This window comes from Triturus cristatus, chromosome 2_2, assembly GCF_964204655.1.
Source record: "Triturus cristatus chromosome 2_2, aTriCri1.1, whole genome shotgun sequence".
In the NCBI taxonomy this organism is placed as follows: Eukaryota; Metazoa; Chordata; class Amphibia; order Caudata; family Salamandridae; genus Triturus; species Triturus cristatus.
The window spans coordinates 1017802924-1017818195 of record NC_140582.1 but is presented as its reverse complement, the minus strand read 5'-3'; the positions used below and the strand labels follow the sequence as shown (position 1 = coordinate 1017818195).

The 15272-nt window shown below is 42.3% G+C and overlaps 1 protein-coding gene across 2 annotated transcripts in view; it reads left to right on the top strand.

Annotated features, from left to right (window-relative positions):
• The window catches only part of AFAP1 (actin filament associated protein 1), a 444017-nt gene that overhangs the window by 195603 nt on the left and 233142 nt on the right, over positions 1 to 15272 (top strand). For both annotated transcript variants that reach the window (XM_085642466.1, XM_085642467.1), the window contains exon 3: positions 13907 to 14001. In XM_085642466.1, coding sequence (XP_085498592.1) covers positions 13907 to 14001 — 95 coding nt within the window. The remainder of the gene's footprint in view (positions 1 to 13906; positions 14002 to 15272) is intronic.

The following is a 15272-nucleotide window of genomic DNA, read 5'->3' as shown; positions in this document are numbered from 1 at the left end:
TCGGGTTGCTGAGAAGCCTTAATCCTATTCTAGGCTTCTTCGACTACAAAACACGGCAGCTCATTGTCCAATCTACCATCCTGGCTAGATTGGACTATGCAAGCGTCCTACTCTTGGGCGCCAATAAAGCCGAGACTATCAGGTTCCAGCGAATACAGAACGCTGCGGCCAGAGCAATAATAGGCCTCCCTAGAAGGTGTTCGGCTAGAGCCACAATACACAAACTCCACTGGCTTCCTGTAGAAGCCCGCATCCAATTTAAAGCCTTGACCACGGCGTTTAAAATCCTGAAAATGGATGGCCCTGAACTCCTCCGCCCGCTGTTAACACCGTACACCCCCCAACGCCATCTACGCTCTACGGGGCAGCACTTAGTAGTGGTCCCCCGCACGAAATTCTGCCGCATTGGGGGCCGCTCCTTCAGACTGTTGGGAGCAAAACTGTGGAACTCTCTTCCCCTCCACATCCGTTGCCTCGACAACCTAGCCGCCTTTCGCAAAGCAATCAAAACCCACCTCTTCCCACCCCTATAAACCTTCATACCCCCCCCCCCCCCCCACAGGTCATGCTATGGTTCTTAGCGCCGGGACGCCCCGTTGCTGGGGCAGCTGTCGCGCTCAACAAACCCTTAACATAACATAACAATGTCTGATCCGGTAAATGGAGCTGACCACCTTTTCCGATCTACAGCATCCCCAATCTGGAGATGACCTTCTAAGAGTTCATCCTAAGACTGAAGTTTGATCTTTTAATGAAGTCGTACTGGTAGATTTCAAAATACGTCTTTACGAGACTGGCACGGTGAAGATTCATAATAGCTCTATCAACTTAAGACCTTTAACTCCTACTGTCTGCACCTACATCCCTCAGCTTAATAAACGTGATGCTCTGTGTTCCCAGGCTGTGGCTTCCACTTGACTACCACCTTGCCTAATAAACAACCAGCCAGATGAGAAGAATAAGAATTGGATAAATGATACAAACAAGTATGCACAATCTAAAACCAGGTATAGTACAGAAGTGATGGACGGAAATGTTGGAATCTCTTGAAACCATTTCATCATTTATTTAGCTCCTCTAGGTATCTAAAGATGAGGATCAACTATATGTAAATCAGTAGCCCTGCCCCAAAAGGGACAGATCTGCTCCAATGGCTTGATAACCTCTTGTGAACTTGAAGAGAAGAAACTCCTAATTAAGTTTTGCCTTAATATGCATCATCTGTGAATGTCCCGCTTGTGACCCTGTAGCACATCATTTGCAGACTTCATGTCTGGTTGGAACCGGGTACCTAGGGAGATGACAACCCACACAAGAATAATGACCCACAAACACTTTATGCCATTGCACTAATGTTGGAACTACTTTAACACCCTGAGACAGGAAGGCTGTAATGCAGCCAACAACAGACCGATTGTTCCAAACCGATTTTCAACACCAAAGCAAACTGATCAGTTTCTTGTGTAATGCCCTCATGATCAGTGTCATATACCCCACCCTCAATGGCCACATGATCAATGAAGACGACTGCCATTTGTGTGGCTTGATGGCGACCTAGTTCTCAGCTGATTATGCCTCCCTCTTGGATACCTCACTCCGGCTGCTCCACAAAGTAATCATAAACCGAATGATACAGATGAACCTAAAACCTTAATACGGTGAGAAGGAACTGTATGAAGCTACCCTTCCTTGAAGTACTCTGCAGCATGCTGTTGCACACCACTATTCCTTTCATCATAACAGTAGTGTACAGAAAACCACAAAGCTGAAAAGCCAATGGAAGCCATACTGCTTAAGATAGGGTTTATGGATGCTTTCAGTCTCGTTGGAGACAATCTATGGAACAAAAATACAGCAGAAGTAGTTAAAATACAAGAGCTTCTTAGCTTTACTTGGCTAATTGCAACAACAACTCAGATAGTGGGAAATCTTTGGACCAAGTATTCACCCGTAGCTTGTTACGTCAGATTTGGTCTTCAAACCACACGCCTTGTTTGACAGCGCCCTGAAAAGCTAAGTTCTAAGGGCTCAGAATCCTCCGCAATACCTACAGCACAGGAGCCCCAATTTAGATTCTGAAGAAAGATATACCAGCCCTGGTTCAGAAAAACTTCTATCTTATGTCTCTTCTATTCCCAGCAGAGGCAGACAAAGGCGATATATATATATATAATATTAGCTCTTTCCCAATAAGAGAAAAAAAGATACTGAAACAATAGTCAACCAGAGTTCCTACAGACATGTTAAACTTGAAATATGTGAATGGAAGCTGGATTGACAGTGGGGAAGGACAGTAGAATAAACTTACTCTCCCAAAGCCTACATGGCAATCATAAAAGTGGACCATGAGATGTAGAAAGCTCTTAATTTCATAGGCCATGTACCAAACAGGCATGCTGTTTAGGTTTTAAGAAGTGGCATAACTGGAGGCAGTTGAGAGTGCCACCTTGGAAACTCTCAACATGAAAACTTGCCATCTTCAAGAACATGATTCAGAGGATTGTGACCTTTGTTCAATTCAGTTCAGTTTATGCATTTTTTCATTCACAAATCTATTTTTCCTTTGACTAGAGTCCTTTGTACAAATGTAGTTCTCAATTTCAGAAGCTTTGTAGCTCACCACAACAAATCCAACAGGCCATTAGCAGCCACTCCACTGTTGTCCTGAACAGTGGATCTGTTATTTAATAGAGGTGGGATGTAAGATACTTCTTCTGTGAGGGCAGGCTGGCCTAATTTTACAAGCAGTGGCAAATCCAATAGGTCTCACCTATGAAAGAGCTATTGCCTTTGTCAGTGTCTCTTAGTCATTTTGTTCAGCCGTGGGGGTGCTGTGCTGCTTGGCTCACAGTTTGAAAAAAAATGCTGTGACGCGGCCAGCACTGACCATGAAGGGTAGTAATCCGCTTTCTTACTATAGGATTATTCTCTGCCTTATTTAATGGGGGCAGGAAATGTGAGCCAAAGGCGGAGAATCCTGGGCATAGCAAAAGTTGAGCAATAATAAAAATAAATAACTGCAATCCATACACTGATTTGACTTCTACAGGCTACTTGAAGTCTGAAGAAGTTAGAAGCGAGAAGAAACATGACATGTCTGAGTTGTCTGAACCTGACAAATACATGAAAGGCATTCAAGGAAAAAAAACTTGCTTGTTTAATTATTTTACCCCCCAGCTTTTTAGCCAGCTTGCTAGAACGCGCAACAAGCACGCTCGCTTGCGCGCGCATCCCTTGCGTGTTTTAGCGCGTCATCGCGATCACTTTCGCTTTCACAGCGATCGTGATCGCGATCACTTTCGTGGCCAATGCTTGTTTCCTCCAGATTCCTCCTTTTTAGTTTTATTTATTCCAGTTCGCGTGTCTCCTCTTTCTTCCTTTGCCCATCCAACCTCCGTTTTTGTTCTTCCTTTTTCGTTATATCTCCTGCCCCCTTTCCACCTAGTGTGCTTCCTTCCCGTCCCTTGTTCCTCCCCTCCGTCACACGTGCACCATGCAGTCCTTCCGCGTCTCACCTCTTTCCCCACATTTCTACCTGCGCCACCTCTAATCCTATAACCATCCTCCCCACTTTGCTGTCTCTTTCTATACGTGATCTGTCTCATTTCCCTCGTTCTCTGACTGCCTTTGTCACAGTACCTCCTGATGCACACCACCACACGTCCCTCTCTTAACCTCTCTCTCACGCTCCTTCTCTCTTACGTCACTCCCCCTCATTATACCATGCCATTGCACCTACTCCTCTACCCCCAACTCAGCCTACGTCTCACTTCTTCCACATCATTACTTCCCCAGCCCTCCCTTTGCTCCCTCTCACCACCTTTACGCATCTTCAGGTGCACACTCTTAAGTGTGCACACACCCTTTTCATGCCCTGTACTCGCTTTCCTCATGTCCCCTCTAGAGCAGCACTCTTAAAATGTTCTCTCCTCCACTTTCTTCCTTCCCATCACTTCTCTTTGCCACCCATTTCTTACAATATCCCACCCTTGATCCCCCTCCCTCACTTTCTTTTCTTCCCTTATTACGTTTCCACATTTCATTCTTTCATCTCTTCCCTCTGGGCCTCACGGCCTTCCTCTTCTCCTCTCCACTATTCCCTCGGAAGCCTTTTCTCTCCCTTTTCCTATGCTCGCTCCCCCACCCTTCTCCTGCCCTCCACGCCCTTCACTTCTCCATCCTCCGTCTCATCCTCTCATCCGTATCTCATTGTTTTCGTCTCCACCGCCATCGTCTCATCTGAATCTCGTTATCTTCTCCACTCTTGCCTCATTGTCCTTATTTTCTCTCCCTCTGCTTATCCGTCCTCATCTCCTTCTATTCTCCCTCACCCCTCTTTCTCATCTTCCGATGTTCTTTCCTCGCCTTGCAGCGTCCTTCTACCCCTCTACCTGCGTAAAACCCTTCTCTTCTTCATCTCTTTTATTCTCTCCCTGCTCGCTTCTAGCACGTTTTCCGTCCCCACCGCCACATATTCATCTACTCTTCCCCCCTCTCCCCCCTCCCTTCTCAACTCTTTCTGGCCTCACCCCGACCTCGCACCTTATCTCCTTCAGGACAGTCTGGATGCTTCACAGCTCATCTGGCCTCGCTAACCCCCCCCCCCCTCCTAATTTCTTTCTTGCCCCCTCTCCAGCCTCCCTCTCCTCTGGCCCCCCTTCCCTCTCTGCCCTCCACATCTCATTCTTGCCTCCCTCCTCTCCAGCCTCCCTCCCCTCTGGCCTCGCCCCCCTCACCATCTCTTTCTTGCCCATCTCCTCTCCAGTCTCCCTCCCCTCTGGCCTCGCTGCCCCCCCCCCCACCCTCCACCCTCCTCATCTCTTTCATGCCCCCTCTCCAGCCTCCCTCTCCTCTCCAGCCTCCCTCTCCTCTCCAGCCTCCCTCTCCTCTCCAGCCTCCCTCTCCTCTCCAGCCTCCCTCTCCTCTCCAGCCTCCCTCTCCTCTCCAGCCTCCCTCTCCTCTCCAGCCTCCCTCCCCTCTCCAGCCTCCCTCCCCTCTGGCCTGGTGCAACAACATCTACTGTTGCATGGCTAAACACTTCTAAGGTCCCAAAGGCGAGACCTATTGGCTATGCCAATGCTTGTTTTTAAAGTGCCTCTGAAAGCAGTGAGCAGTAGAAGGACACTGGGTGAGGGAAACAGTACTGAGCCATGATCCAGAGTGGCAGAGTGGGGACTAACCCACAAAGAAAAAGTGAAGGATGCACTCGCTGACCAAATAGAAACCACAAAATTGTAGACGATGAAGCCAGACAATGGTAATGGGTAGGCTCTAAGCCCCCTGTAAGTAAGCAACATGTCTTGAAAGTGACAGCGCATGTGCTGTCTCAGCCTAGACTTAAAGTATAGGGTGAAGCAAGAGGGCAAACTGTTAAGGTGCCTGTCAAACATACCGAATGGCATGAAACCACTAACTGTGCCCACAAAACATTTAGGGGCACTAGGGTGAAGGCAGGAGAGTCTTGAAGGAGGAAATAGGAATGTCTGCCTTGAGGAGAAACAGCCTTTACTATGCAGTCTTAACCAAGAAGGTAAGTATTTGTACCTTTTCCACGCAGTACTTTGCTACTCAAGGAAGTATTTTTTTTATAGCACACATTCTATGTTATTTTTTATTTAAAAGCGGACTTTAGGGGTTAGGAATGGGTGGTGGTAAGGGTGATCTTAGGGTTCAGAGGTGGATAGAGGTAAAAGGAGGTCAGGGTGACTTTTAGGGTTTTAGAGTGGGAAGAGGTAAAGTGAGGTAAGGGTGATGCTAAAAAGTTCTTACCAGTCTGTAATCAAGAATTGCAAGCAGAACAAACATGCATTTGCAATGCAATAGGTCTCGCTTTTACAAGAGTTTCGTAAATCCAACACCTATTGCATTACAAATGCTAGTTTGTAAAAATGCCCATGCGTCACTTTAAATTTAATGTCGGCTGTGCCCCTTTCTTTAGACGAAGGTTAAAGAAACAGGGGTAACCCTATAACCCAAGGAACCTGGGCCACATCAACATAATATAAACAATGGTTCCATAGGGAAACAAATAATTTCATTAACGATAAATCAAAACACACAGCATATTCAAATCAATTAAATAATCAATATCAATCAAGAATATGCAAATTAGATACAGAAATGTATTCTTTGTGTTTAAGTTAAGTATCTACTCTTTCAGAAATAAACAAGATCAAAAGAAGATAAGGCTGTATATACAATACTTTGAGAAACGACGCAGTGACCAAGTGAATAAGGTGACTTAGTGCAATAAGTGACAATGTGAATAGTTACAATATATACACGTATTTACTAAATAAAACCAAAATATATACAAAAAATCTTATTATGAGAAGTCCTTAATTTCCTCATGGGTATACAATAATCCTTGTAAGGCACATGTCCTATCTTTTTTTAAACAACAAGGAAATCCAATTAATAAGGGACTGGAAAGCCGTCAACGTTTCGACCCTACACCAAGCACTATTTGTGAGTAGTCGTATCAGGTCTTCTTCAGGACACAGGAAATGTATATCAGCCTAAGATATAGGTGATTAAGCAGGTGTACCCAATAGTATTACAGTAGCCTCTTGTTGCCAATCAATGGGGAACGATCTCGTAAAAAGTCTTGGCTGAAAAAAGGGGGCCTCTTAATCTGCTGGATTAGTTCTTCTTTTTTCTCTCTCTCTTTTTTCTTTCTGCTTTAATTAACAGGACGTTTTCTTAGTTACTGACTTCAAAGTTAGGGCTTTGCGTATGACATTTTACACATAGCCGCAGCCACCAGGACACAAATTCCACTCATGGTCGTCGATTGCTTCTATCCCTCAAGAGGAGCTCAAGTCATTTGAAACGAGCCTGACTAAAAAAAGGGACGTTGCCGCCATTAAAGTGAAAGCGCGGTATGGGGAGCTTTTACCAAGAAAAAGCATAGGTAAACACTGCAAATGTATCTGGTGTCTTTCGTTTTTTAATATTACACTTGTAACCTTATGAAATGCTAGAATTACGAAGAAATCGCCCATACATAATTACAATCTCATTTCTCCTATATATTGAGGAATTGATGATGTCTTAAAATTACCAATAAAATGTTATATTAAAAAAAATACATGTACCACTTAATGGGCACCAGGAACCGGATGTGAATCAGAGTGCGTTACTGTCTCATCAACATTGAGGAGCCATATAAATTCTCTGATAGAATATTCATGAGGAAAATGTTCATTCTCTCCTGTTCAATAGATAAGAGTTGCACACAGAAACATATGCAAATGTAAATATAGAACTATAGTCCGGAACAGCAAGTACAATAATTGAAAACAAACAAATTACATCTTACTTATCACAAGTGTGATTTCGTGAATCTGGTTTCGTTCTGTTGTCGCAATGCAGCCATCTCTTAATATTTGAAGCCAGAAACCACATCCAAAATGTAATATTATATTTCAAGCAGTCCTTACTGATTCTTTTTTATGTAAAGCACAGGTTGAATAGTTAGCCAATCAAACTCCTCAAATTTACAACCACCAAGAAAGAGGATCAGAGCAGCATGGAGGCATCTAAATGTGCCCACGGATAGGTGTAAAAGCAAATCACAGAAATCTGAATTTCCCATGACTTAGGAGTGCGCCTGCAATATCGCAAGATTTCCTACTCTTATTCACAGAAGGGCCACTTGTGAGGAAGATAATTTCACGATTATCATACTTCCACTAGTGTGCAGCAGTATTACCTAACATCACAGGTGCAAAATACCCGCAGTGCAGAAAACCCTCGGGTATAGAGTTAGGCTAAATCTGAAATTTCAATGTTTTTCCTTTTTCCTTCTCGCGAATAATGATTTTTCAGGAGAACATTTCCCCTTCATGCAGGCATGCAAGCAAGTGTCCAAAATACAATGCAAATGTTGGCAATTGTCTACAAAAGCAAAGTTTTGTGGGTGTTTACCTCATTTACAGAGACCCCCTTCAATGGGAACTGCTTCCTCCCTAACCTTATTATGACTCACTATCACTTATGGCTGCAGAAAATTCTCAATGCTTCGTGAGAGTCTGCGGTAGCGTGGAAAACTCTGCTGTGTGCGAGTTCATGAATCAGAATTTTACATGTAGTTTACACTTTTTCTGCACTATATCAAATTTATGTAAATATATAATAATTTGACCCAGAACATCTTAATGTCTCAATCAAACTGAAGAACATTGATGCACGGTGCGGTGAAGTGGGCACATTTGCAAGGTCCATTGAGGGAAACGCCAACTGCAGCTTCCGTAGTAATGAGAGCGCTCAGCGAGGGGCTAAATAAAGACCTAATTATTTACCATTGTCAACAGGCTGAATGTATTTTGGTAAAGCTATCCTGACGCATGTCTATACAAGCATTTACAATGCAATAGGTCTCGCATTTGCGAGCGTTTAAGCTAATGGCATTGAAAATGACACTGCCTTTTATTTAAGTGTTTTTAAAAGGAACACGTATATAAAAAGGCATTGTTGTATTTAATGCCAAGAGCTCAAACTCTTGCAAATGCAAGACCACTTTGGTGGTGGCAACGCCCATTTTTATAGACGCTTCTTGCATAGTCAGGTTACCGTGAGCATCTAAACCATTATAGCGAAAGCGCGTATGGTGCTTTCACCCAAAGTAAAAAACAAAAAAATTATAATAATAATTTCTAAAGCTCTGCAGCGTGTCCGCTAAAGTGAAAGTGGCCTGCGCTGGTGATGAAATCATGAAATAGGCGCGGCCGCTAAAGTGAATGCGGACCACACCCTATATTAAATAAGTGTGGCCACTATAAAGCGGACCACACTGTAATTTGAATACAAATATAATACTAGTTAAAAACAAGCGGGAGGTTGCTCCGATGCTGTGAGTGTAATAGGGGAAGAGCATTAAAGAAAATAGTGCTCACCAACTTATGAAGCAGACCGTGTAACAACCGAAGTAAAAGGGACTTGTAAGTCTATGTATGAAAAAAAGCCAGCATTTGCGAAGGGCAATGACATAAGCCAATGACGAATATGGGCGGAGAGTGGGCGGGGCTTCAAGAGCATACTCCAATACAGCATGCCTTGCAGACAGAGCAGTGCATGCATGCTGCCCTTAGGCTTGAACTAAAAAGGACCACAATCCAAGCCCAAGCAGCTCTGAAGAACACTAATCAAGAAATCAATCTGTGCTTGGTACATGTTCTAGGGGTGAAAAAAGCACATAGAGACAAACTGAAAGGTGACACTCCCTCCCATGAGCTCTCCAATGAAAGGCAAGAAAATCCGAGTGACAGTGAAGCCTACTGATTGTAACTAATGGTCAGGCCAGAGCTGCTTTTAGGTTGTTTTTTAGGTCGATCCTGTAGCAGCGCGCATGCGCTGCTCTGGCGAGACTTTTAGTTAGGGGCTTTCAAAAGCTCACCACAAGCTCGTGCGTTTGTGGCCTATTGCTTGCGGTCACCCGCACGGGCGCCATATATTTTGAATTATCGTGCCCACGTGCTTGTTTGTAAGCCGAACTGAAAAAGTGCTCCTTTTCTCCGTACGAAGAGGTGGACTCCAAAGATGTGCCACCAGATGGCGCTAGAGATCTGTCATTGCGAAAACAAAGTCTCCTTGCTTTTTCAAACAACCCTTACAAAGAGAGGAGAGAGGCTCTGTGATCCTCTGAAATTGACCAGGAAGCTATGATCAATCGATTGTCAACAAAAACTAGAAAATGGTATACATGAATTGTTTTTATATAAATATGGAAACCTGCGATTAATATCACATTTCTTTGAATTAACCACTAATTGCATCTTTTTTCCTTTCTCCCGAATGTTGCCTGTCATTAATGGATTAAATTGTTTCTGCATCTCTATCATGCAGGCTACAGGGGGTGGTATCGTGGTTCACTGGTTAGATGCAATCTCTGGGAAGTTGCCACCCGGTAACTGGTGTCTGGTGTGTGTTTAGCAGTTAGTGTAAGGTGCTTGTGGGGTGGGGTTAAGGTCGTTGCTTAGGGTCTGGAGGCCTCACTTGCTGGTAGTTTCGAATTCCTAGAGAAGATCTCTTCATTCCCAGTGGCTAAGAGTGATTTGGGCCTGTGTACTCACAGCAGGGTCACACATACTATAATTGTTTGTAATGCACTGGCAATTCTGAACTAAGCCCTCAGTTTTGAAAGTCATGCAAACTAGTAGGAACATGATTTGGGGAGTCACAGGGAACCACTGAGGTGATGTGATCCGACTTAGAGTAGAAGCAAAGCCTGGTGGAAACAGTCTTTCCTAAGGCACTATGCTGAACACTATAACAAGGCGCTAACGAGCATTGGCATAGGCAATAGGTCTCGCCTTTGGGACCTTATAAGTGTTTAGCCATGCAACACTTGATGTTGTTGCACCAAGGATATTGTGCTGGATAACTAAACACTTATAAGGTCCCAAAGGCGAGACCTATTGGCTATGCCAATGCTTGTTTTCTTTTTCAAACTCTTTGCAAGTGAAAGCACATGCACTGTCTCCGGCGAGACCAAAACATCGCCCTAAATCCCTCCTAATAGATAAGGTGCAAGCTCCCCATATCCTCTCCCATGGCTGCAGCTGTCAAAAGATGTCATTTATTACTTGGGCTGTGCAGGCCAGCATGCATTGCTCTAGTCACTACTTGTATTCATTGAAAGTGGAAGTCACAAAAGGAGGTAGGACAAAAACGTTTCCTTTCCCTCTGCTCTGTTTTTAGGTCGAAGCCTGCACCCTTGTGCTGTGCCTGTTGCGAACTTCTGTTTCTTAAATAAAAAAGAAAAATTAAAAGGGCTTCGAACCTGCCCAATAGTTACCATTGGTAGGCTTCATTGTCACTTATTTCCCTGCTTTTCATTTATCAATTGGTGCGGCTTCACTTTCTCCTTTTCTGTGTTTATCTTTTTGTGGAGCATGCACCAAGTACAGATTGATAGGTTTATTATTATCCTTAGCGGTGTTGGGAAGAAGGTGAAACATGTATCTTACAGAGGTACGCGTGTACACGGAGTGCATGATCCTCCAGTATGTTGCATGAGAGCAGGATAATGCTTAGTGCTGCTGTTGGAATTTGATTCAAGACATCCCAGCTCTCCGTATCTGTCGCATTTTTATTACTTATATAGCACATAATGCCCTGTTGCGGATTTCCAAACTGCCTTCTCTGACAGGTTCACTCTGTCGTCACTTTAGGCTCCTATGCTTCGAAACACTGACTAACTTTAACATGCAGAATTTCTACTGTGTACTTTATCTGTGCATCTCACATCCTTAAATTCTTTGTGGTAGAGGAGTGGGAATGCTGTACCTGTTGTGTTTATACAAAATTAACACATGATTGCCAGGAAAGTGGTTTATTTGTTTTTGGAGAGTCTCAAATTAAAAAATAAAGTTAATTAGCTTTCTTTGGAGCAAACCCTGTCACTCCTCTTACCCCCCACCCTTTCCCTTTTTTTTGGGCAGTTTTATATACTGCTAACTTGACCCAAAGTTATTGGAGCGGTTTACACAAACAACAGTTACATTACATAATGTTATGTGCACGAAAGATTAAGTGATTTGCCCTGAATCGTAGTATGTTGAGCCAACACAGAAATTCAAATCTTGGCTCCCAAGTTCCAAAGTCGGCAGCAGTGGCTGTAACGCCATATCACATCCTCTTTTCCTTCTTTCCTTGGGAGAATCCATTTGTTGTGCCACGTCTAGCATTCTGGGGAGATGGACTTTCACGTTGCACAGAAAAGTGTATATTAAATAGCCGGATGGATATGATGAAACAATGGCCATAGCCTGAGGCTGGTAAGTAAAGCCATACTTTTAAGTGTATTTGCAAAACCAAAAGGTCTCCCTTGTGTGAGAGCTTTTGGCTTTGTCAATGTGTTTAGCCATGCTGCACAACAGCTGCGTTGTCGTACAGCATGGCTAAACAAAACATTGACAAAGCTAGTAGCTCTTGCATAGGCAAGACCTGTTGGATTTGCCACTGCTTGTTTGCTTTGCTGCTGCAGTTTGTCAGGACCGAGGGACACTCGGGACCTGCATGGGCTCTCCTCTCTACTGCTGTGCCCTCTGTGACTAACGAATTTACAGACGCGTCCTCTCCTTTCCCACATTCACAGGCGCGGCTCACTTCTGAAAGAGAGAGGTGGGCGCTATTCACAAGAGCAGGCCCATTCTAGTCTTCATAGGCCATTGCCGCCACACTGTTTTCAGCCCATCTACAATTTCTAATGTTAATGCCAATAAAACAAAACTCCCTTTTATAAATTGCTTTTTTTATAGTTTACACGTGAAGGTGGGAAACTCGTATTTGCTAAAACACACTGTTTTTGAATTGTAAAGTAAAGGTTAATTAAGAGTTTAGTGTCTTTTCAGGTAAGTATTGTTTAATTTTAGTTGCTGATTGTTTGAGCGCTCACCGTTGTAATTATCAATATGGCACCAAAGTGTGCCATAATAAGGGCTTGGTTGCTGGATTTCATTCTTACAAGTTCGCCTAGAGATGGCACCTAAACGCATTCACATCAGTTAATTTGCGGCTGACACACCATAAAGATGACTGCAATGTACAGTGTGTCAAAGTATTCTGTTTTCATATTTTTTCTTTGCCCTCTTTTTATTAAAAAAATATATGCTTCTGCGCTTTAAATGCATGATGCAGAAAGAAAACATTACATCAGTGTTTCAAAGAATGAACATTTGTCAAATATGCATGAGTAAGAATGTGTGTTCCTCTATTCGACTTGTAGACCTTTTTAGGTCTCGCCTGACCCAGAGTTTCAGCTATTGGCATTGTAAATGACAATGCCTTTTATTTATGTGTTAATTATCAAAGCAGATAAATAAAAGGCATTGTCGTTTACAATGCCAATAGCTAAACTCTCGCAAATGCGACACCTATTGCATTGCAGATGCTTGTTTATGAAGGATTTAATTGAAGCATCCGTTATTTTCTTTTCTTGACTGGGCAATTCTTTTTGCAGACTGTATGAATGAAGTGTTTGTATGCGTGTGTGCGTTCAATTATTTTTTAAATTTCATTTTTAATTTTCACAACTAATGCTGTGTATTGTAAGTTGGATGTGGAACTGGCCAACACCAACCTGTATACTCTGTGGGCTTGCCAATGAAACGTCAATACATATTGTGTGTAGTTGTCCTCGCCTACTACAGGAAAGGCAAGTATTTTTGAAACCCACCTTTAATGAACAAGGGGTGAGAACCTGTCGGCAAGCAATAATCGTATGCCTTTCCGGGAAATCAATCCATCAAATTGGACAATTTGTCAAGTTTATCCTTCTAGCAGATAAAGAAATTAAACTCTGGATTAAATGGAGAGTAGGAACGACTGGAACAATTAGAAGCACTTTGATATTGTATCTGCTGATAGAAACATCATGTTTGCAGTTTGGGTCAGCATCATGGCACTGCACGTAGGCATCTTATTCTTCAGAGGCACTTTAATATTTATATATTAAATATAATAGGCATTGGTAAATTTTATTTAAAAAATAAATTTAATGCTGCTGCACAGTACTGTGAAATAAGCGCTCAGTCACTTTATAGATGTGGATTGAAGAAAATGGAATAAGACAATGGTCATATGTAAACATGGAGATATTTTATCAGTAAGGAAATGAGGATTACTGACAACAGAAATTCTGTTTTTAGACTGTGTTTATGTGGTCTCAATGTTTTTAGTGCAGGGTGTTATCCCTACTTTATTCACAACATAAGTATCATGTTTGCTGAAAGTGATGACATTTTAGTAGTCTTCCCGTATTTTATTTATTTATTTATTTATATATACTTGTTTCTAACTGATCTTATGAACTACTGTGATTACAGCTGTTCATGCTCCATGATTGTAATGATTTTTTATTAATCGAACAATAAAGACTTAAACTTTGTGATCTTCTCTGCAGAAAGTGACGCAAAAAACCATGTACAGAAAGCAGAGTTAAACAACATCCCTGCCCCGCCACAGATGCCGCTGCCAGAAATCCCCCAGCCGTGGCTAGTAAGTGCCTATCCTGTACCATTCATGCTTGTAACTTTGTGTAGCAATTACTCTTAACAATGCCTCATTATTGTTGGGTGATCTCATGATGCAGGTATATTTTGTGTCTTGAAGAAAACCTTGCTTTCTGTCGGCACAGTCCTTCCCTTTCCACTATGACTAGTTTTATTCCAAGCACTGGCTCTGGAATGTGAGGTCTTTTGTTATGGCCTCCTTTGCAACAAAATACCGTGTGAAATCAGCTGGAAGGACTTGCGTCAACAGGTAAGTCTTTCAGAGAGCCAGAATAGGATTACAGCGCTTAAAGAGGAATATGAAATTAATCCACCTGGCTATAGAGGTTTAGCATTTGTTGGAAATGTTCTGCTCCCTTGTGCATCCCACTTTGCATTGGAGCTCTTCCAACTAGAAGTGTGCTAGAACTAAATTGCGGTGTGTATATTCCGATTTTTCTGGAATTTTACTACATTTATTTACTTTAGGGTGCACGAAAAATAGCAAGAACCTAACTTTAAACTGCTGAAATTATTTATGCCCATTTCAAATTTAATACATATATGGGAATTTGGGGTAAGGATTTTTGGATCTGTCTACACCATGTACTCCTGTCTTCACCTGTTGAGCAACTTCCTGTGAAGATTGTCTTTTAGCGTCGTTTGTGGAAGGCCGCCTATTAGCTTAAGTTAATTTACTAATGAGTATGTCAGAGCATATTGGTATGAACTGGCAAAGCACATTCATGAGAAAATTCATGCATGTTTAAGTGAGGAGTCTGTCAAAGGTTCTCTCTTCAGTTCAATCAACTGAAACGTTCACATAATTGCATAAAGTTTTAAGTTCGGTTAAATAAACCTCACATGGAAATAAGTTTTTTGATCTTTAAATGCCCATGTTGCTTTCATGCCAAAAGAAAAGAAACTGACTTCATTTGATGACATATGATAAAAATAACTACATTTTGGGAATGAATAACAATCAACTCACCTCTTCAATCGCCCAAAAGAGTCACTAAGTTAATAATCAAAAAAGCAATTTTTATCTTAAAATTAATGATCCTTTATTGAACTAAATCAGCATCTTTGGTCATACAATTTGCAAAAATGATTCAATTAGTGAATTAAGAAAATACTCAATTATTAGTTCATTCTTTGTTATGCTGCGATTCCCCCTAAAAAAACGGATTCACTCATACTACATGCACACCACTGGCATCCAGATCTAAAATCATCCTTCAGGTCCGCTGTGCATCAACATTATTTAGCAAGGAGGTC